The 21984-nt window shown below is 52.2% G+C and overlaps 3 protein-coding genes across 5 annotated transcripts; all 3 read left to right on the top strand.

Annotated features, from left to right (window-relative positions):
* Window positions 1-1746: 1746 nt before the first annotated feature.
* Window positions 1747-4557, top strand: C1qa (complement C1q A chain). 3 transcript variants are annotated; one of them, XM_052177795.1, is made up of 3 exons: window positions 1747-1851; window positions 2725-2894; window positions 3749-4557. In XM_052177795.1, the coding sequence occupies exons 2-3, from the start codon at window positions 2732-2734 to the stop codon at window positions 4321-4323; spliced, it is 738 nt and encodes a 245-aa protein (XP_052033755.1). In that variant the 5' UTR covers window positions 1747-1851; window positions 2725-2731; the 3' UTR covers window positions 4324-4557. The 3 variants fall into 3 exon arrangements, with proteins under 3 accessions (XP_052033755.1, XP_052033757.1, XP_052033754.1); XM_052177797.1 differs by lacking the exon at window positions 1747-1851 and adding an exon at window positions 2095-2259; XM_052177794.1 differs by lacking the exon at window positions 1747-1851 and having other exon boundaries at window positions 2674-2894.
* Window positions 4558-7420: 2863 nt separating this feature from the next.
* Window positions 7421-10550, top strand: C1qc (complement C1q C chain). The gene is made up of 3 exons (XM_052177793.1): window positions 7421-7538; window positions 7813-7994; window positions 9759-10550. The coding sequence occupies exons 2-3, from the start codon at window positions 7814-7816 to the stop codon at window positions 10313-10315; spliced, it is 738 nt and encodes a 245-aa protein (XP_052033753.1). The 5' UTR covers window positions 7421-7538; window position 7813; the 3' UTR covers window positions 10316-10550.
* A 4128-nt stretch (window positions 10551-14678) lies between these two features.
* C1qb (complement C1q B chain) lies at window positions 14679-20508 on the top strand. Its single transcript, XM_052177792.1, has 3 exons — window positions 14679-14836; window positions 18110-18311; window positions 19774-20508. Exons 2-3 carry the CDS (start codon window positions 18131-18133, stop codon window positions 20352-20354), a joined length of 762 nt encoding a protein of 253 aa, XP_052033752.1. The 5' UTR covers window positions 14679-14836; window positions 18110-18130; the 3' UTR covers window positions 20355-20508.
* The last annotated feature ends 1476 nt before the right edge of the window (window positions 20509-21984 follow it).

Raw genomic sequence — 21984 nt, 5'->3', positions numbered from 1 at the left:
TGAAGGCAGCTGTGACCTGGGAGGACGTCAGTAACTCAGAATGATTTTGGCCTCATAGAGATGTAGTGATGGTTTTCCGTTAGCCTTTATTGTCCCACAGAACTTAACGTAAAATCTTAGTGTTACGTCTAGTTATTTATTGTGTGCTTACATGCAGAGTGCAAGTGGGGGGGGGTCAAAGGGCAACTTTTGAGAATGGGTTCTCACCCTCCACCGTGTGGCCCTCAGGAAGCGAACTAAAATAATCAGGCTTGATCCCAAAAGTCAGTTTTGTATGTAACACATCAATCCCACAAATCATCCGGAAGTTATTGTTATTGTTATTTTGATGGAATCTCCCTCCCCTCTTTTCTCTATCGGCACATATGTGAGGTTCGGATGCCCTTCACTGACCCAGCTGAGGTCCTGAGGGTCTCATCATAGGCCATAAGAGATGACATGTCCTAAGAACGTCTATTATGTCTGTCTGTCTGTCTACCTATCTATCATCTACTTATCTGTCTGTATGAGCACGTGCATGCCGTAGGATGCCTGTGGAGATCAGAAGACAAGTCGGCTCACCAGGCTTCACGGCTAGTGTCTTTACTTTCTGCCTCTTCTTTCCGTTGCTGTTGCTTTATATAAGGCTTCATGTAGTCCGGTCTAGCCTCAACCAAGGTGGCCTTGAGTTCCTGATCTTCCAGGCCCTGCCTCAGCAATGCTGGGATCATAGGCATGTGCCACCATACTTGATGTAATGATAGGGTTTTTGTTGTCGTTGTTTGTTTGTTTGTTTTAACTGAAAATATGTATGTGTGTCTCTTTCTAAATCAGTGCTGAGATGAAACTTGGCTCCTTATCTGTGCTAGGCGAGTCTCTAAACTGAGCCGCCCACCAGCCTTGTGGCTCTGTTGTTGTTTAAATATTGATTTAAAGGGCCTGGCTATAGCTCCGTTGGTAGGACACTTGCCTAGGATTTATGAAGCCCTGGGTTCGATGGGCAGATCTGAATAAAGCAGGCATAATGGAGCCCACCTGTAATCCCTGCACTCAGGAGGTAGAGATGGGAGGGTCAGGATGACAAGGCCAGCCCAGAACACCTGTCTTGAGAACAGATGCTGGGGTCAGTGGGTAAAAGTGAAAAAGGAAAAAAAAGGAAGAGATGGCTCAGTGGTCAAGAGCACTGACTGCTCTTCCAGAGGTCCTGAGTTCAAATTCCGGCAACCACATGGTGGCTCACAACCATCTGTAATGGGATCTGGCGCCCTCTTCGGGCCTGCAGTTACTCATGCAGACAGGATGTTGTATCCATAATAGAAAAGAAAAAAGAAAAAGAAAAAGAAAGAAAGAAAAGTAAGAAAGAAACTGAGAGCTAAGAGATGTGCTAGCTTCCCAAAGACAGGCTGCTAGGGAGCAGCGAGCTCCAAAACCCATTGCTGTGAGCCTTCGGCCTCCCAGTGGCCTGTTCTCCCTGTTCCTTTGAGTTGTACAAGCACTTGGCCATGCACTCTGTGTCTTCCCTAATCATGGAAAAGGCCCCAGGTTACAGAGTCCTTCTGCTCTGATATTCTTTGCTTCTCTGGGCCATGAAGAGCCCCAACCCACCCCTGGCCCCCATCTCCAGAGCCCTCCTCACAACTGTGGCTGGATAGGACATCCCCTGTCCCAAACTTGCTGATGTCTGCTTAAAATTTGTGTGTGTGTGGTGTCTGGCCCTGGGGAAGTTCGGGGGTGGGGGGTAGATTCCAAGAAAGGGAAGTGGGAAAGGATGTGAAACTTGGTGGCGCTGTGGCAGTGACACCCCTTTGCTGACGGGTGTCCCACCATCAGCAAAGGGCTGGAACATCCAATTTGAGCAGACCACGGAGGCAGGTGAGGTCAAGAGAGGGAGAGGGGGCTGGGAAAACAGTGCTAGCTGGACCACTCTGGAGAACTGAGGCAGAGAGGGGAGAACATTGCTACAAGCCAGTTCAGTGGGAGGATGGATGGGCTGGGGACACGGACACAGGACCCAGAGTAGCTGAGTGGAAGGACCCTCTCCTCCCGCCAGAGCTTGGGGAACGGTGAGAGGTAGCAACTCAGAATCACGGAAAGCCAGCGAGCGCGTGGAGGGGAGCCAGAGCCCAGCAGCGGAGGGGTTTGCAGGGACAGTCAGCCCTCATATGGATGTGGAAAGGGGCTGAGGCTGCCGGAGAGCAGGCAGATGTTTGTGAAATCCTGTGAGTGTGCATAGCTCGCCATCTGGGCCGGAGATTGTAATTAAAACAGTGCTGACACTTGGTAAATATTTGTTCAATGAGATCCATCATCCGTGGGAGTGTGCGAGCCTGCATGTCCAGAGGGTGGGGAGGTCTGTGTGGATATACGATCAAACGCTGGGCAGGTGCAGGGAAAAGGGTAGTGCGGGGTTTAGGGCTGGAGCTAGGGCTCGGGTGAGGTCAGGGTCAAGGTCAGGCTCAGGATTAAGGCTAGAGCTAGGTCTATAGGTTAGGGATAGGATTAGGGTAGGGGCTGGGTGTTAGGGTTAAGGTCGGTGTAAGGGTTCTAGCGAGGGTTAGGGTCAAAGTCATTGTTAGTGCTAGGATCAGGGACCTGTAACCAATACAGGTGCTGAGACTATGAATGGGCGCTGAGGCCCCAGGCTGGGTCACATAACCTTGCATGTAGGACATGTGACATGTCATCATGGGACAGATATGGGATCTGGGTGTCTTGCATGCCTAGTGTCCCCGTGTGTCTCTGCAGGGACGTCATGGAGACCTCTCAGGGATGGCTGGTGGCCTGTGTGTTAGTCATGACCCTGGTGTGTACTGTGGCTGAAGATGTCTGCCGAGCACCCAACGGGAAGGATGGGGTTGCAGGAATTCCTGGCCGCCCGGGGAGGCCAGGTCTCAAAGGAGAGAGAGGGGAGCCAGGTAAGCGTTCTCTCTGGCTGGGGCGCTGCTCCTGCCATCCCGGAGGCAATGGTTTAGGGGGTCTTGGGAAGCAATGGTGCATTGTGTGCAGTTCACCCTGGAAGCTGAAGGCCTAGCCTTCTCTTGGACCTCATCCGCAGCCCCAGACCTCTTTGTGACCCTTTCCTGCTTCGCCCTTCCCTGTCCCCCTTCCTCCTGCAAAGACTAGGTAGGCTACACAGAGAAGGGATATGAAGGGTCTAAAAGAAGAGGCTCAAGATTCTAGAGATGAGAGCCATTGCCTTGTCGGTGGACCTCAAACAAAATTACAGAGATTCCATTTCCTCCTCCATAAAAAACGAGGCAGAGCCCTGCCTGGTGCGTGGAGAAAGATCAGCCAATAGTAGCTCTCCCTTGCATTTCCTTCCAGTCCTCTACTCTGTCCCTGCCCCTCTGTCCACTCTACCCTGTTAGAACTCATGATCCCGAGGGGAGGAGTTATGACCAGAGCCGGAAGAAGAGACCCCTGCCATTCTGAGCCTCCCAGTCTCCTGCAGGCCAAAAGGACTCTCAACAACATCCGTGCTAATTTGCATACAGTTGATAGGGTCCTAAATCTGAGTGACCTAGAGGCATATGAGGTGACAGCCATGAAATGCAGGGTCTGCCACATTTGCTTCACTCGGTTTTGTAGATGAAACAGAGGCTCAGAGAGGTTGACATGCTTGCCCAAGGTCACACAGCCAGTCAGGCCAGTCAGACTCAGTCTCTTCAAAGCAAAGGCTTTTTCTGCGAGGACAGGCAGGCTCTGGACTCCTTACCCACAATGCCCCACCTGACTCCACATCCTGCAAATCTGCTCTCTTTCCACACAGGAGCTGCCGGCATCCGGACCGGTATCCGAGGTCTTAAAGGAGACCCGGGGGAATCTGGGTCCCCTGGCAAACCTGGCAATGTGGGATTCCCGGGTCCCAGTGGGCCCCTGGGGAACAGCGGCCCCCAAGGACCAAAGGGTGCGAAAGGCAATCCAGGCAATATCAGGGACCAGCCCCGGCCAGCTTTCTCAGCCATTCGGCAGAACCCACCGATGTTGGGCAACGTGGTTATCTTTGACAAGGTCCTCACCAACCAGGAGAGTCCATACCAGAACCGCACAGGTCGCTTCATCTGTGCGGTACCCGGCTTCTATTACTTCACCTTCCAAGTGATCTCCAAGTGGGACCTTTGTCTGTCTATTGTGTCCTCCTCCCGGGGCCAGCCCAGGAATTCCCTGGGCTTCTGTAACACCAACAGCAAGGGGATCTTCCAGGTGTTAGCAGGGGGCACCGTGCTTCAGCTGCAACGAGAGGACGAGGTGTGGATCGAGAAGGACCCCACAAAGGGTCGCATCTACCAGGGTACTGAAGTCGACAGCATTTTCAGTGGATTCCTTATTTTCCCCTCGGCCTGAGCTGGGGAGTCGCCCCACAGTCTGCCATCTCCTGCACTCCCCTGTTGCAAGGCTCCCCCGCCCTGCATCCCTTCCCTCTGCATTCTGCAAAGTGAAAGGACTTTAGCACGGGGTGGGGGGGGGGCGGGGAGGAGGGGCTGGCTCGGGAAGGCACTGAGGACTGATGTCTCTGCACACAGCCCAGTGGTTTCTTTAAGCACTTTCTGGAATAAATGACCCCATCTGTGTCTGTGACTTGGCGTGCAGTGGCTGGCTGGCTGTTTGGGGCACTGAGCAGGAAATTGGCATAAAAGTGACCCATTGCTCACTGCTTGAGGGACAGCAATGTTAGCACTGTATACACTGAGGTGGGGTGGGAGGCAAGGGCGTATCAACCAGGCTCCAGATGCCAGTTCCTGCTAGCTGCCAGATCACACCATATGGCCTCAGTTTCCAAATCTGCTAAGTGGTGCCAGTAATGGAAGCTTGGAGAAGGAAGGGGCAGCTGTGGCCAGGGTGTGAAAGCTGGGCCCAGGGTCTGCTGTTCTGTTTTGGTCAGTGTTGATAAGCAAGCTCCTAGGTGAGGATTCTGACCACACCTCCCAGATGACTGATGGGGCAGAGACTGGAGCAGGGGACACTGAGCCCCGGGTCAGTACCTCAGGCAAGGAGCTGGGGTGGAGACTGGACTATCGGATCAATACCCTCCCAGTCTTTCCAGCTATTCTTGAACAAAGTCACACAGGAGCTTCTGCAGCCCAGCTCAGAGAGGGTGAACTAGTGGCTCAGGGGCACCCAGCAGTCTTTCTCAGAGCTGGGTTTCCTGAACAGTTTCCAGGAAGACCTGGAGCCTGGATTGCTCTCCCTGACTGCTTAGCAGCCCTGAGGGGTGGGGACCGCTGAGGATCTTGGGTACTCAGCTGCATTCTCACAATCACAGTCTCAAACACAATCACGCATGGAGTCATGCACACACAGTTTCACTGCAATCACACACACACACACACACACACACACACACACACATGCACACTGTCTCCTGCTCACACACATACTACCCTTGAGACTCACAGTGGTCCCCTATGTTCCTGGGCTGAGGCTCACCCACTCCTCACCAAAACGTGGGCTCAGGGACTGCCTCTCAAAACCCTAAAATACAGCCTTGGAGGTACACACTAGTTACATCTCCAAACACATGCATGCACACACGCACACAGGTGCACACACATACATACATACATGCATGTGCACATGCATGCACACACACATACATGAACACCTGTAATGGATGTGCATATATCCACATACACAGGAAGACGAAAGCCTGTGTTTTCTCCCACACTAACCCCCTGATAACTCTGAGAGCTCACGGCTCAGAGTCCGGGGGGGGGGGGGAAGGTACCCCTCCTGTTCACAGGTTGGTGCACCTGGTCTCAGAGTTATCCCTGACATGGCCTGCAGGTACATTTTGACACACATAATCATGCCCTGTCCCTGCAGCCAAGAGCCTCTGGGGTCAGGAAGAAGTGAGACACTCCAGAGAGAACGACCCCCTCAACTCCAGGTCACCACATAATTCTCAAAGCTTCTTCTTAGTTTCATCTTGGTCCACTCTGCCCTAGCACTGCTAGTGCACACCTCCAGGGGCTGGGAAAGACAGTGACTTGGGGGACTCCGGGTCTACAGCCACAGAGTACAAAACAGCCACGGAGGCTCCCTGACGTCAGGCACCATGCTGGAAGGTGGAGGATCTACATCTAAGCCAGGCTGTCTGGCCCCAAAGTGGAGGGCTCCTGTCACTTTCTGGGGACATGGCTGACCCAGTAGGTGGAGAGCGTTGACCCTTTCCTCAACCCACATTCCAGCCACTCTGACCCCTTCACCTACAAATCCCCAATTCCTCTGAGCCTGGAAGCTGAGCCTGGCAGAAAGGTGGGCGTGGTGGAGAGGGCTGAGCACGGGCCGAGCCTGCCACCTGCTGGAAGAGCTAGGCTAGGCACAGAGGCGAAAGACAGAAGAGCACGGGTTTTACTATTACCACCTCACAATGCAGAGCCCACCACGCCTGCTCCTCCCAGTCCTAGGATGCCAGGGCGTTCTCACCCCCACCCTTACCTTACCTGGCCTACAAGTGTAGGGATAGTCAGGAGGACTGGCAAAGCAAGACCCTATGGATTTCACAGCTAGATATCCTGATTGCTAGTGTGGGTCAAGGTGTAGCGTATGCAGGGTGTGTGAGGACAGCCTGGCGTAGATGTAGATACCCCCACAATGCTCTCCACAGGACCCCCATCCAACCCCAAATCTGGATAAGAGCATTCAAATGGGCTCCTCTACCACCCCAAACTCCCTTCCTCCCATAAATTCCACTTGAGGAAAGAGACAGGGAGAGAGACCTGGCAGGACCACTTAAGTCCCAGGACCAGAGACAAGGTGGGGCAGGATGAAGGGGGTGGGAAAACCATCAAAGTGGTGGGGGCTGGCAAAAGAAGAGGTAGTGCCAATCATGTCCTGGTGTTCCCACTTCCAGCGGGGATAATCAGTCTGCAGAGCGGTGACCGTGTCTCCTGGTCAGGGGGAGCCGAGGCTCTGGCTCTGTGACCCGGCAGCTGGTGCACCCATGCAAGGCAAGTTCGTCCTGGCGTCCTTCCCTGAGCCTGGCAACTGGAAGGGGTACATGGACGTTTCTAGAATAAGGCCTGCCACTTGACAACTACGTGCAAGGCTTGTTTCTGGGGAGCTGCTGAAGACAGGGGTCACCCAACAGCTCTTCTGGAAGAGGGGCTTTAACTTCCTCTCAGGGAGACTGAAGGCCACAAAGCCTCAAGCACAGTGAATGTCATAGAATAGTCACCCTGCTGGGGACAGCTATGCTCTGGGCTCAGGTCTACACACACACACACACACACACACACACACATGAGCGCGCGTGTGCCCACTGGTGTTCCCAGGATGAAGGGACAGCAGACACTTCCTTGTTTCGGCACACATGACCTATGGCCAGGGAAGCAAGGGGCGGGCAGAGGTGTCGCTGTGGTCAGCCTGGCTGAGAATCTAAAAGAAAGTGTCAAGTCAGGGAAGATTTCTGGAAAGGGGATGTGGGATTAGGGTGCTGTGGGGGAGGGGAGGGGCCCCTGCTCTGGGCAGTTCTTCTCTGACCACTCTGAAACAGTGTCTTCCTGCCTGGGAGAACAGGACATCTCTGTGACTAGGCCTGAAGTCCCCTACACCCTCAGGTGAGGCTGGGACCCGGCTGCAGTGGGAACGAATTGTGATTTCCCCTCAGGTTCCGTCCTGAATCACAGGGCTAGGGGTGTCTTTGCTGGGATGGGCCTTTTCTAAGGCCTGGGACTTAGAGAGGCCTGCTCTCCATCTGTCCATCAGCCAACGGTCATCTGAGGACAGATGTGGACTCCCCGGGGTGAAGGGCTCCGGAAGGGGATGGGACAAGGAGGAGACGAAGGGAGAATTCAGTACCAGCTCCCCCATCTCGCCCCCGCCCTTCCTCAGGATGGCTGCGGGACCCAGCTGCCAGCCCCAGTGTGGGCTCTCCCTGCTGCTGCTGCTTCTGGTCCTACCGCTCAAGAGCCAGGCCAGCACTGGCTGCTACGGGATCCCAGGGATGCCAGGCATGCCGGGGGCCCCTGGGAAAGATGGGCACGACGGACTCCAGGGGCCCAAGGGTGAGCCAGGTAAGTCTGTTTGCCTGGGCGGAGGCTGACCCCGGGGCAGGAAGCAAGAGCCTTCTCTTTCTGCAGATCCTCACAGACCAGATTTTTGCCCCCAAGCTGACTCTGGTGACCTTGCAGCGTGTTACCCTCATTTGCCTAGTCCTGTGGAAGGGGGTAAAGGGGAGCCTCTGTGCCTGGAGGCAGGTGACAGCCTGTTCACTCTGCAGGCAGACACGTAGGGAAGGTGGCCCACACTGCTTCTGGTGCACCTACAGAAGGGTCAAAGCTGGTCTGCCCCCTCCCTCTTTACCAGCTTGCACAACAAAAACAAAACAAAACCCCCACAGTGCCTCAGTCTGCACGTCTGCAAAATGGGTGCTGCAATCCCTGTTTCTCAGGGTGTCACAGCTTTGAGTAAGTTTGTGGAGATGACAAAATGAATCACCTGGCAGGTGTGATGGTCTCTGTCAATGAGGATGCAAGGGGCATGGTGGTCAGGACCACACCCAGGATGTTTTCATGAGTGTCCTGGTGTGGGATGGGCCAAGGAAAGGAGTGGGCAGCTAGGGTTAGGTAAGAGAGGAAGGCAGGCACTGAGACCCTTCCCCAGTGAACATGCTTCTCTGGGGGGTCAGGGGCGTCTGGGCATGAGGGAGGCTAAGCATGGCTGAACAGAACTCGTGGGGATAGAGGGGTGTGGCAGGGGGTTGACATCAGCCCTAAGAACGCCTATAAAGACTTCTTCCCTTCAAGCGAACAAATGAAGTCTCGCGACCCTGGAAGGAGTTACTCACTTCTGGGGAGCCAGTGAGCTCCCCCTGGGCAGCACTTTAGGGAACCCTGTGCATAGGCTGGCAGAGGAGCGTCCTGAGGTCCCCCGGCCCCGGGTCAGCTCCGAGCACTCTGCACAAGTCCATCTCTCAGAGCGGATAAACCCTTAGAAACCTTTACGAAGGTCAAAACTGGGGTTCAGAGAGATCAAGCGACTGTCACACCCTGAGTCACACCCTGAGTCACACCCAGAGACGCTTGCTCCACTGCCCTCTCCTGCTCTACCCTGCCCCGTCCCCATGAAGAGGCTGAGATAGCGCTGTTCAGCCATCACCAGCCCCTGACGCTACAGCACACTGCCTCCCACGTGCCTAACCTGTGCTCAGCCTTCATAGCAAGCAGAGGCTCAGAGAAGGAAACCACCTGCCCGAGGTCACACAGCCTGAAGGACAGATCCATTGGGTCCCGAACCAGCCCTCTCTTCTTGCTTCATTTTGTTTTAGTTTTGGTCTTGTTGACACAGGGTCTCACTAGCAGTCAGTCTTAAGCCCTCAGTGATCGTCCTGCCTCAGTGAACCTCTTGAGAGGAGAGGCTGACCCTAGACTGCTTAGCCTGAGCGTAGAAGGCCCACGAGCTGTTGAGAGTGTTACCTAATAAATCTTCACAGATTCTCACTCAGAGGTGGGGGGTGGGCGCAGGGAACTGGCAAGGGTAGCAGTCCAGGAGGGCTTCCTGGAAGAGGAAGCTGGGGTTAAATATCAAGAGAGAAGTAGAGACCTTAAAAGGAAAAGAGAAAATCAGCTCATCAGGCTGAAGCTAAATTAGACCCTTCTACCTCAGATTCCAAAAATGAGACAGGGATAGACCAAGCGCAGGACTTACAACAGATCCCCCTCCCCGCCTCCCCTTGGGCAGAGCTATCTGGGAAGTGTGGGCTACAAGTCACTGCCAGACCCACTCCGGGTCCCTCTTCCTGTCTCCCATCACTTCCTTCCTGTCTGCTCTCCCTCCAGGAATCCCAGCCATCCCTGGGAGCCGAGGACCCAAGGGTCAGAAGGGTGAGCCTGGCATGCCTGGCCATCGTGGGAAAAATGGCCCCATGGGGACCTCTGGGTTGCCAGGGGATCCCGGCTCCAGGGGCCCCCCCGGGGAGCCGGGCGAGGAGGGGCGATACAAGCAGAAGCACCAGTCGGTGTTCACGGTCACCCGGCAGACCGCCCAGTACCCCGCGGCCAACGGCCTCGTCAAGTTCAACTCGGTCATCACCAACCCTCAGGGGGACTACGACACGAGCACCGGGAAGTTCACCTGCAAAGTGCCCGGCCTCTACTACTTCGTCTACTACGCGTCGCAGACGGCCAACCTGTGCGTGCACCTGCACCTCAACAACACCAGGATGACCAGCTTCTGCGACCACATGTCCAACAGCAAGCAGGTCAGCTCCGGAGGGGTCCTCCTGCGGCTGCAGAGGGGCGACGAGGTGTGGCTGGCGGTCAACGACTACAACGGCATGGTGGGCATGGAGGGCTCCGACAGCGTCTTCTCTGGCTTCCTACTGTTTCCCGACTAGAATGGCAGGCTGCTTCCAGCCCCCTGCCGCCCACCTCGCTCGCACCGCTTCCCCATCCTCACTCAGACCTCCTCCTCCAGGAAGGCCACCCTGGTTCCTGATCCATTAGTCCTTTGTTTCCTCAGAGCATCTCTGGGAACCACCTACTGGTTCTATTCCTGTGGTTTATCGACACCTTGTGGGACTATTTTTTTGTTCATGTGGGGAGACAGAGAAATAAATAGATCACTAAATACGCCTGGCCCGGATCTCTCACTAGCAGGCCTCGAACTTGGAATGTGTGGTTTTGCATCTGTGGGTGTTCATGCTGAGTGAAGGGATGATTTGGAGTGGATTAATGAATGCTGAAGTGGGCAAGTCAAGGACTAAAAGCAAAGAAATGAATGAGACAACAGAAACCAGTAGTAACTAGGCTGTAAGTCCGTCCCGTGCGACCAGGTGTTTGATAGTCACACCTGTGTTCTGAGATGAATGTGGGTCCGTGGGCAGCAGAGAGAGGCACCCCCCATGTCTGACGCACAGATTCCAGGCACCCCCGGAGGCTGTCTACAACAAGGCTGCTTGGACAATCTGTGAGGCTTGGGCTGAGATCCGGGATGGCAGGGACTGGCCACCGCAGCCTTCGGAGGATCAGGAAGGCCTGCTGTAGGTACCTGTGTGCAGTAAAATGCAAAGCACAATTTTCAGGGGAGAGGGTGGCTCAGTGGTTATGAGCACGTGCTGGTCTTGCGGAGGACTGGGGTTTGGGCCCCAGCACCCCAGTCAGGCAGCTCACAACTGCCTGTGACTCTAGGAGATCTGATGGACTCTTCCAGACTCCACAGGCACCTGCCCTTGCTATGGAATGCCCTTCACACTACACACACACACACACACACACACACACACAATTAAAAATAAAACATAAAAAAAATCACAAGGTGCAACTGTCGGGGCAGAGCAGTATGAAGGAGGTCCCCTGAGTCTGGGAGAACCAGTCCTAACCAGCCCAGATCTTACCCTGTCACGTGAGGCTCATGGGGTTCAGTGGTAGAGTATACCAGGTTAGCATTCATCCATGATATTAGTGAATCAATCAATCAATCAGTCAGTCAGTCAATCAATCAATCAATCAATCAATCAGTCAGTCAGCCAGTCGGTCAATCAATCGATCGATCAGTCAATCATCTTCAGTTCAGATGGAGGAGTGTTCTGTGTCCAGTTTGGTCCTTTTATTCTGCAAGGGGTCATTTCTCACTTCCATGCCTTCATCTTAGTCACCCCTTCACTCTACAGAAACCATCCACACAGCTTGGGCAGTGTCCTTCCATCAAGATCGCCTCTTCCACGGAGCCTGCTCCCCCGGGAGTCTCCACAGCACCTTTCATAGACTTGGACCTCAAACTCAGGACTCTGTAGAGCTCAGTTTCCCAAGACTGGTAGCATATAGAGTCAACCTAAAGACTGATTTAAAACAAAACTAGATTTCAAGCCCCTACGTAGAAGCAGGTGGACTGTAGGGTCAGCATCCCTCACAGGACTGAACAGTTCTATGTGGGACTCCTGTGATGCCCTCCTGGCCTGCAGTGGGGGCTCATGAAATAGGTAAGATGTCATGGAGTGAGATAAAGACACACGCACATGTGTGTATGCAAACACAGGCACACACACATACACACATATATACACACCCTACACAGACACACACACATACACACATATACATACATGCATACATACATATACACACATACACACACAGAGACACACACATATACACACAGACATACACACACATACACATGCATACACACACATACACATGCAGATACACAGAGACACACACATGCATACATATACACACATACATACATATACATACACACACATACACATACATATACACAAAGAGACACACATACACACACATATATACACATACATATGCACATATACACACATATATACACATACACACATACACATACATATACTCGCATATACACACATACATACACATACACACACATACACACAGAGACACACACATACGCACACATATACACACATACACATATACACACATACATACACACATACACATACATATACACACAGAGACACACACAGAGACATACATGCACACACATATATACACATACATACGCACACATATACACACAAACACATACACACATATACACATACATAGCACAGACACATACACACACAGAACCAGGGCTGAGGAACCCTGCCTGGATCACCGCATCTGGGCACTTGGCACAGCCAGCTTGGGTCACTGGCCACAGCATTCCCAGCTGCCCCTCCATCAGCCACTTAACAGGTCACCCAGCGATGCTCCCTGTGATAAATCTTTCTTCTCATTTTTCTTTGGTTTAAGAAAATCAATACAGCGCTTGGGTCGGCCATGCGGCCAGAGCTGAAGCCGTGCTCAGGAAACAAGCAGCCTTGCTCGCCCAGCCCTTTCCTCCGTAAGTGTTCCCTTGTCCTCCATAAATCAAGAGGGACAGACCTTAGTGTGCCAGCCTGTTGGCCATGCGGAGGGGTGGGAACTGAAAGGCGGGACAGCGTGGGAAGCAGAGAGAGATCAGCCCCTCTGCAGAAGACTTCCTCGGCCCGGGCAACTGGCGCTTCTGTTGTTTTCCCCACATATTAGGGGTCGCCCCTCTTTGTGAGGACGGGAAGGAAGCAGTACTGCGTCTCACTCAGAGGCTCAGGGACGCCTCAGCTCCTGGTTCCAGTGCATAAACCCTGCTTGCTCCGAGTCTGTCCCCTCTTCATACAGGTAATACTGTCGAAGGCACCCTGGACTTTGAGGGTTCCTTCCCTGCCTCACCAACAGCCCCAGGAGACAGGCTCCCCCATCTCTGAGATGTTCTGAGAGAACCTCAGTTAACAACCTGCTTCACCCACATGATTGGAAAGCTGGAGTTCAAACTTGGGGAGTTCAAACCTTCTTACTGACAATTACTGAGGAATCAGAGACTCAGCCTAGGTCCCTCAGAAGGACCCGAGGCTGGTGATCTTGATGCGTGCCTGTAAGTCCAGTACTCAGGAGACAGAGAGACAACAGGATTTTGAGTCTGAGGCCAACCTGAGCTAAAAAGAGTGAGACCCTGTCTCAAAGCCAAGTAAGTGATAGCGGGTCCCCTGGGCGAATGGCTATCAGCTCTCGTCTCTTTTGATCTTGGCTGAGCCTAAAGATATGTATCCATCCTCTCTTTCCTTCTCGTCCCTCTGGGGATCTACTCTGGAGCTGGGTGACACCTGCACATACACACAGCCACAGCAGCACAGCTAGACCCTGGCCCCTGAGCTCTCTGGCTTCTGGGCCTACCCTAGGGTAGGGGTTCTAAAATTCACTGATTTTTCTGTGGAATTTACCACAGAAACACTCAGTGTCTAACCCCAGCCTCCCATAAAGGGATGCCCCCAGACGACAGGGCCTGCTGCTACCCCTAAGGTCTTCTCCCCAAGACTGTATAGCTCACGGTAACTGCCCTCACTTCAAAAGGCCTGTTGGAGGATAACTCATGCCTCTGAACCTCAGTTTCCCTGAGTGTAGGATGGGGGACCGGGTGGACACAGTGACCTCCAAGCCCCTCCGCAGCTCTGCCTTGCTGTCGATCCGCAGGCCACTGTCCCCTCCCCGCGGCTGTTATTGTCAAGGGCTCCAAGCCCTGGTGGGAGTGGAAGCAGTGGAATGAATAAGTAATGAATACATTTAAAATTCATTATTAGATTATTTTCTGAAGACGGAGAGGAGGGCAGAGGTGGGGAGAGGGGGGCAGAGGAAGAGATAAGGCTAGAAAGGGGAAGCCGAGGACATGAAAGGACATTAACAATTCACGAGCTGCAACCTCTCCCTTCCTCCCTGTCTTCTCCAGTCCTGCAGCCTCGGAGGCCGGAGGCCTGTGAGAGCCATGGAGTGTCTACAGACATGGCTCCATCACACAGTGAGGAGGAAAACTGGGGCTCCCCCGGGCTCCCTAGATTGAGAGCATTTAGCTGGCAAGGGACAGAGCCGTAGTAGAAATCAGGGTCTCTGACTATAGAGCCAGGGCACAGGCCATAGATGGGCCTCTCTGTGTCTGTGGAGGAACTTCTCTGTGGAAGTCAAGTGCTCACAAGACTCTGGCAGGCAAGCAACCAGCTGGGGATAGTCCCCAAGGTCAGGTTGTGCTCTCAATGCCCCCCAACCCCCCAATCCTGCAACCTCCCCCTTCCCACAGGGGCTGAGTTGGCGAAACCAGACTGGTCGTAGTTGTCATTTACAGTAATTTCCCCCAGAAGCAGAAACAGGACCTGAAACTTCCTGAGGGCAGCAGGATGAGGGGACAGAGGAGTGACAAAGAAGGGGTCAGCCTGTTGGGTCTTGGGAGGGGACAGCAAGGGAAGGACCTTCCTGCCTCTAGGGACCCAGACTTCTGCTTTCTGCAAGGCAGCAGCAGGCTCTGGGCTCTGGGGATCTACTGCTGTCTGGCCTAGAAGTATCACAGAACCCCAGGATTCCATACACAGGTGAGCAGGGCAGGGCAGGGAGAGGAGGGTTGACTCACCAACACAGGCCTTGCTTCCAACTACGAACACCTTTACTATTAATTGGGGTGAACTCTCAGAGCCCAAGCGTAGGTCCTTGGCACAGGCTCTCTAGAGTGATGTAGGGTTGGAGGGGTATGTGATCAGTTGGGCCCAGGGGATGGATGGCTAGGCAGCCTGTAATAGGAACTGCTAGGATCATGGTCTCAGGAACCATGGAGACTTAAACCAAATGGCACTTCTGTCTTTGTATGCTGGTCATCTTCAGCCAGTCTCAGAACCTCGCTGATCCCCAAATCCATTCTGGAGAGAGCGTAGCCTTTTATGGGTGCAGTGAACGCTGACAGAGACCAAGCTTGATGCCCCCCAGGCTTGAGAATGTCAGTGAGGCAGAGATAGGATAAGAACCCTGGCCTCTCCTGCCCAGTATCACGTGTCCTCCACACCTGGGATTGGAGGCCATTGTTTATTAATCCTGAGGGACAAAGCCATAGCTGTAAAGGGCACATGCTACCCAAAAGACCTTAATCCTCCCAGTGCCGCCTCACTTAATATCACTGACAGCCATGGAAGCCAAAAGTGACATATTCAAGAGACCGGATGTCTGGATGTACTAGGATCTGAGGTCACGCAGCTGGACAGTAGCTGACAGGAGTTCAAAGCTAAGGTAGTCAGAATTCATGCTAGAAAGTGAGGGGCTGTAGTGGTGGACTGGCATAAGAGGTGGCTAGTCCAGCCTGGAGGATTGGAGGGACTCCCCAAATCTGAAATGTGAGGGTCCCAATGTAGACTAGAGATCAGCATTGCCCCCATCTTACAGAGCAGTAAACTGTGCCCAGAGAGAAGTCCTGTCTTAGCCCTGCCCCTGAACAGCTTGCTGGGTGATACTAGGAAGTATTTTCAAGCTGTCGAGCCTCAGTTTCCTCATCTGGGAGATGAGCAGTCCATCACAACCCACATCTCAGATGCTGTGGGGATCCAGTCACAGGAGTAGCAGATCTTGACAAGAGCTCGGGGTTTCTTGTTCCCACCAGGGTTTCCATAGCTACATAGGAGGAAGGCAGGGCATCCCTTGCTGTGTGCATGGGTGGGTAGGCTGGGAGAGCTTCCTGGAGGAAAATCTTTGACCAAAGGCTTGCAGGATGGCCACACAGATCTGCTCAAAACAGCCTACAGCATAAGCCTTCTTGATCCCCTGGGATAAGAAACAGGCCACACAGTTCTATTGCTGAGCGATGGTCCCCTAGGAACCTGCAAATATTCTTCCAGCAAAGGTGGCCTGGGATGCGGGCAAGGACATTGACACCATTCCTTCCCATATGATCTGAGCAAGTGGCCTGGCCTCACTGAGCCCCGGTGTCCTCTGTGCAGCAATAACCATCCTCACTGTGTGTTAACTGCGTACACACCCTGGCTCAGACATGAGAAATGCGGAAAAAGAAAGCCTGAGACAGACCCAGCACCCAGATCAGGTGAAGCCTCGGTGCTGGGCCTTTGTGGTCTATCCTCTGTCTATCCTTTTGTGGTCTATCCCCAGACCACACCATCTTCTCTCCTGCGACATTCTATTTCTTTTCTTTTTAAAGAAACATATTTTATTATTTGTTTTTTTTTTTAATTAGGTTTATGCTGGGTGGTAGTGGCAGTGGTAGCACATGCCTGTAATCCCAGCACTCAGGAGGCAGAGGCAGGCGGATCGCTGAGTTCAGGGCTAGCCTATATAGAGAAACCCTGTGTCAAAAACAGCAACTGCAACAACAACAACAACAATAATAAATTCTATCTGTTTTATGTGTGTAAATATTTTGCTTACATGTATGTATGCATGCATGCATGTATGTATGTATGTATGTATGTATGTACGTACGAACGTATGTCATGTGCATATCTGGTACCTGCATAAGTCAGGATCAGATCCCCTGGAAGTGGAATAGTTATGAGCTGATTAATGCGTGTTGGGAATCAAACCCGGATCTTCTTCAAGAACAAGCGTTCTTAGCCACTGAGCCATCACTCTGGCCCCATCTTTTCATTAGTTTTAATTATATGTAGGTATGTGTCTGCCTGGGGGTGTGTGCCTGTGAGTGCCGGTACCCAAGGAGCCCAGGGGTGTTGTGTTCCCTAAAGCTGGAGTTACAGACATATGTGAGCTACCTCATAAGGGTGCTGAGAACTGAACTCGAGTCCTCTGGAAGAATGTCAAGTACTCGTAATCTCCAAGACATCTCTCTAGCTCCCCTCTCCTCATCCTGGAACATTCTTACCCCAGTCCTTTCTGAGCCTTCACATCTCAGCCAAAACATTACTTATCTCCTGTGGAGAAGACAGTCCATGTGAGATCAGCCCCTTCCAATCCCAACCCAGTCCTCCTCCCTCAGAGTACTATTGCTTACCTACCAAAGCACCAATCCATCTTGTCCATTCAATTTCCCTGTGTACTTTTTTGACTGCTTCCTCTTACCAAAGACTTTGAGGGCCAAGACCATTTCTTCCTTTGCCATAGAATGCTCAGAGTCTAGTGTACGAAAGGCAATTTGTATAGATGTTGGGTAGGTGGATGCAGGGATGAATGGCAGGATGGATGGATGGATGGATGGATGGATGGATGGATGGATGGATGGATGGATGAGTGAGTGGATGGAAGGATGGACAGATGGATGGATGGATGGACAGATGGACAGATGGATGGATGGATGGACAGATGGACAGACAAATGATGGGTGGGTGGACAGATGGATGGATAGATGGATGGACAGACGGATGGACAGATGGACAGACAGCTGGATGGGTGGATGGACGGCTAAGTTTATGTTTGTTTATATGTATACTTACATATATGGATACATGGATGGATAGATGAAGAAGTGAGTAAGTGGATGGCTGGATGGCAAATAAATGGATGAGGAGATAGATGAATGATCGGGTGAGTGGGTGGATGGACAAACAGATGAATGGATGATTGGAGATATGTAGCATGGTGGATAGACAGACGATTGAAGAGATGTGTAGATAGATGATAGATGAATAGGTGGGTGAATGGAGACCAGATGAATGGATGAAGAGATGAATAGGTGAGTAATTGGATGGATGTGTGGATGAAGAGGTGGATGGATGATTCTTCAGAGTGATGATGGATGAATGCTTAGAGAGATGGGGACATGGATGGACGGACGGGTAGATGAATAAATAAAGGGATGAATTAATGACTGACGGAAGCCACCATGCAGTAACCCTTCCTGTGTTCTCCCCCTGCAGGAGGCCCCTGAGGCTGAACTGATGAAGACGTGCTGGGGAGAGGTCTTGACACCCCTGTTACTGCTGCTCCTGGGTTTGTTCCATGTCTCCCGGGCCCAAAGCAGCTGCACTGGGGTCTCCAGCATCCCCGGCATCCCTGGCATCCCTGGTGTCCCTGGCTCTGATGGCAAACCAGGCACTCCAGGGATAAAGGGAGAGAAAGGTACTGTATACTTTAGGGACACACGAATATCGCTGGTCGTGTACTCCATCTTATATCTCCCGAGTAAATAGTCACTTGCCTTAGGGATTGCAAGAGAATTCGAGACTCCAACACTTTTTCAGAAAGGGCTTCTAATTGCCCTTTTGCAGACAGAAGTGTGTGGGAAGGAAGCCCAGTCCATGGTGGGCCTCATACCAGACAATGAGTCCTGTCCTCCCCCGTGCTAAGAGGGAGTACACTCCTCAGGGCCTCAGTACTGCACTCATCCTCACTTCCAGGGAAAGCAGCTACCCTCATCTGTAAGTAAGGGCAGATGTGGGCTTGGGAGGCTTCTTGCTGTGAAACTCTCTCTGTAATCCAGGGGCTGAGAGAAAATGGCAGCCCATTTTCTCTCAGAAGCCCAGTAAATCCTCACCTTTCCTCAAAACACAATCATCCCCATTTTACAGATGAGGAAGCTGAGGCCCAGAGTCAGTGCCTTATTGTGTCTCAGTGTCATAACTAAGAATGACAGGCATTATATAAGATGCACACCTGTGGTCTTCAGATCAGTGGTTCTCAACCTGTGGGTCGTGACCCTGTTGGGGTGTGTGTCACATATTAGATACACTGAATGTCCAGTGTTTATGCTACAATTCTTAGAAGTAGAAAACATACAGTTAGTTATAAAGTAGCAACAGTTGGGGTCACCACAACATGAGGAACTGTATTAAAAGGGTTTCACCATTAGGAAAGTTGAGAACCACTGTGCTAGAGTGTACCCTCTTGGCACTGTGCTCTGATTTTCTACCAAAATATCCCTTTTTTTTTAAAAAAAAAAAAGATTGATTTATTTATTATAAGAACACTGTAGCCGTCTTCAGACACTCCAGAAGAGGGCGTCAGATCTCCATACAGATGGTTGTGAGCCACCACATGGGTTCAGGGATTTGAACTCAGGATCTTCAGAAGAGCAGTCAGTGCTCTTAACCGCTGAGCCATCTCTCCAGCCCCCCAGAATATTCCTTATGTCTTATGGTGATAGGACCATGACTGCTTAGAGGGATGATGTGAGAAAAATTCTACCATCCAACTAGGTGTAGCCAGTGGTGTGCTGAAATCGATTAAGGATGTCTGCCATGAGTGAGGGAGGGGAAAGGATAGCATGTATACTGTGAATTTACTGCCTTCGCTTCAGGCTTAACCTTGACAAAGGTGTGTGAGCTGACCGAGATCGGGGGTCACATGGCTCCATGGGGGCGCCACTCACTCAAGCTCTGGACATCAGTTCCCCATGACTGTCCACAGAGTTAAATCCCTGCAGTGGAAAGACCTAGGAGGTTTTATCTGGCACCCCCACTATTTTTAGTAGGTCAGTTGAACCCAGAGAAGCACAAGGAAGAACCCAAAGTGCCACCCCATTCTCTTCTTTTTGTCACAATGACCTCTAATCTCCTCTTCTCTCTTGATTCTGTTTCTCCAGGGCTCCCTGGACTGGCTGGAGACCATGGTGAGTTTGGAGAGAAAGGGGACCCAGGGATCCCTGGGATTCCAGGCAAAGTTGGTCCCAAGGGTCCTGCTGGCCCTAAGGGTGCTCCAGGCCCCCCTGGACCCCGTGGTCCCAAAGGTGACTCTGGAGACTACAAGGCTACACAGAAAGTAGCCTTCTCTGCCCTGAGGACCATCAACACCCCACTGCGACCGAACCAGGCCATTCGCTTCGAAAAGGTGATCACCAACGTCGATCAAAATTATGAGCCACGCAGTGGCAAGTTCACCTGCAAGGTGCCTGGCCTCTACTACTTCACCTACCACGCCAGCTCCCGAGGGAACCTGTGTGTGAACCTCATGCGTGGCCATGATCGGGACCGCATGCAGAAAGTACTCACCTTCTGTGACTATGTCCAGAACACCTTCCAGGTCACCACAGGTGGGGTCGTCTTGAAGCTGGAGCAAGAAGAGGTTGTTTACCTGCAGGCCACAGACAAGAACTCCCTGCTGGGCATGGAGGGAGCCAACAGCATCTTCACTGGCTTTCTGCTTTTCCCTGACTTGGATGCATAATTACAACTCACACCTATCCAAAACCATCTCCTGCCTCCCTGCCAGCAATCCTCCCTGGAGCCCTGACACCACCCCTCGGCTGCCCAAAGCCCAGACCAGAGCCCTGTAGATGTAACAGAAGGAATGGGTAAATAAACTCTTCAAGGCCAAAGGACCGTGGTCTAATCTGAGTCTTAGTCCCAGCACTTGGAGGCCTGAGAAGTGTTAGTCAAAAAAATGGATGGATGGATGGATGGATGGATGGATGGATGGATGGATAGATGGATGGATGTTCACAGGCTGAGAGATGGCTTAGTCAGTACTTACCTTGCAAGCATGAGGATCTGAGTTCAATCCCTAGAACCTACATAAAATTGCTGAACATGGCGGCATGCAATTATATTCCCAGCACTAGGAAAGCAGAGACGGGGGATGGATCCCTGGGGCTCACTGGCCAGTCAGTCTAAGAAATTGGTGATGAGCTCCAGTGAGAGAGCTTGTCTCAAAGGAGATTCCTGAGAAATGAGACCAGCTGCACGTGTGTGTGCACACACACACGCACACAGACACACACACAGACATACAGACACACAGACACACACACACACACACACACACAGACACACACACACACACACACACAGATACACATGGGTCTCAGGTTAACCAGAGATGGATGAGAGGCTACATCGTGGTTCTCTCTGGAGCAGCACACAGCGGGAGGCAGCCCCAGCACATCTGAAGTTTGCTGCCTCTTCATTCTCCTTGGTCCTCACGCTCAAGGAGGGACATGGGCCAGATGGTAGCGCCATTGTGATCCCACGGCATAGAGAGAGCCCCTTCCCATCCTCTACCTTGCTTGCTCATTCTCAGTGTCTTCCTAGCTGGCGCATGCTCATTCATTCACTAAAACGAATGTCACAAAACCCTTCAATAACTCTCCAGTGGGAAGAGTCCCAGTCTGTGACTGGCATCTTGCAGCTAGTTTTCCCTCTGAAGCGCTTCTACTCTGGAGCCTCCTCCTCCTGGAAGCCTTCCATGATGATCTAGCCACCCTTTAGACCTAGCAAGTTAGCCAGGCTGGCCTTGAACTCTGTCACCCAGGCACTCCTCCTGTTTCAGCCTCCCCAGTGGTTGGAATTACAGGCTGAACCACTAGGCTCATTGGAGACAGGGCTGGGTGAGTCAGGATGATCACAGCACCACTTTGGGGTCTTCAACTCATGCAGTTTTCACAGGTGATGACCCTGGCATGAGTGGGAACCATGAGGCAGAGCAGCTGAACGACCTGCCTGGTGTCTCACAGCTAGAACGGGAAGGATCAAAGCCATGTCGTCCCATGTGTCCCTGTGGCAGGCAGGACCTCCGAGGTGCTGTGTCAGGCAGAGAAATGTGCTGGCTTTGGAGTCAGACAGACATATCCTACCTGGGATTCCGAGCATCTGTGACTACAAACAAGTGACTTCAGGTCCTTATAAACAGTGTGGCAATAACAACCTTGATCGCTTTGTTGAATTAATGTCCTGGATATAATCTCTCTCCTCAAGACAGAGACTGTCAAGGCTTTTTTAAAAATGAGTTTTCTTTTCTTTTTAATTGTGTGTGTGTGTGTGTGTGTCCAATTTGGGCCTATGCATATACTTGAAGGTGT

The sequence above is a fragment of the Apodemus sylvaticus genome, chromosome 3 (genome assembly GCF_947179515.1).
Source record: "Apodemus sylvaticus chromosome 3, mApoSyl1.1, whole genome shotgun sequence".
Taxonomy (NCBI): Eukaryota; Metazoa; Chordata; class Mammalia; order Rodentia; family Muridae; genus Apodemus; species Apodemus sylvaticus.
Note: the sequence above shows the minus strand (reverse complement) of the source record. Positions and strands in the feature narration are given on the sequence as shown.

What these genes read in the sequence shown, in the direction of transcription:
- C1qc (XM_052177793.1), top strand. Translation starts at nt 7,814, where the DNA reads ATGGCTGCGGGACCCAGCTGCCAGCCCCAGTGTGGGCTCTCCCTGCTG. An exon ending in GGGGCCCAAGGGTGAGCCAG is followed by an intron (nt 7,995 to 9,758) that starts GTAAGTCTGTTT and finishes CTCTCCCTCCAG; the next exon opens with GAATCCCAGCCATCCCTGGG.
- C1qb (XM_052177792.1), top strand. Translation starts at nt 18,131, where the DNA reads ATGAAGACGTGCTGGGGAGAGGTCTTGACACCCCTGTTACTGCTGCTC. An exon ending in AGGGATAAAGGGAGAGAAAG is followed by an intron (nt 18,312 to 19,773) that starts GTACTGTATACT and finishes CTGTTTCTCCAG; the next exon opens with GGCTCCCTGGACTGGCTGGA.
- C1qa (XM_052177794.1), top strand. Translation starts at nt 2,696, where the DNA reads ATGCCTAGTGTCCCCGTGTGTCTCTGCAGGGACGTCATGGAGACCTCT. An exon ending in AGGAGAGAGAGGGGAGCCAG is followed by an intron (nt 2,895 to 3,748) that starts GTAAGCGTTCTC and finishes CTTTCCACACAG; the next exon opens with GAGCTGCCGGCATCCGGACC.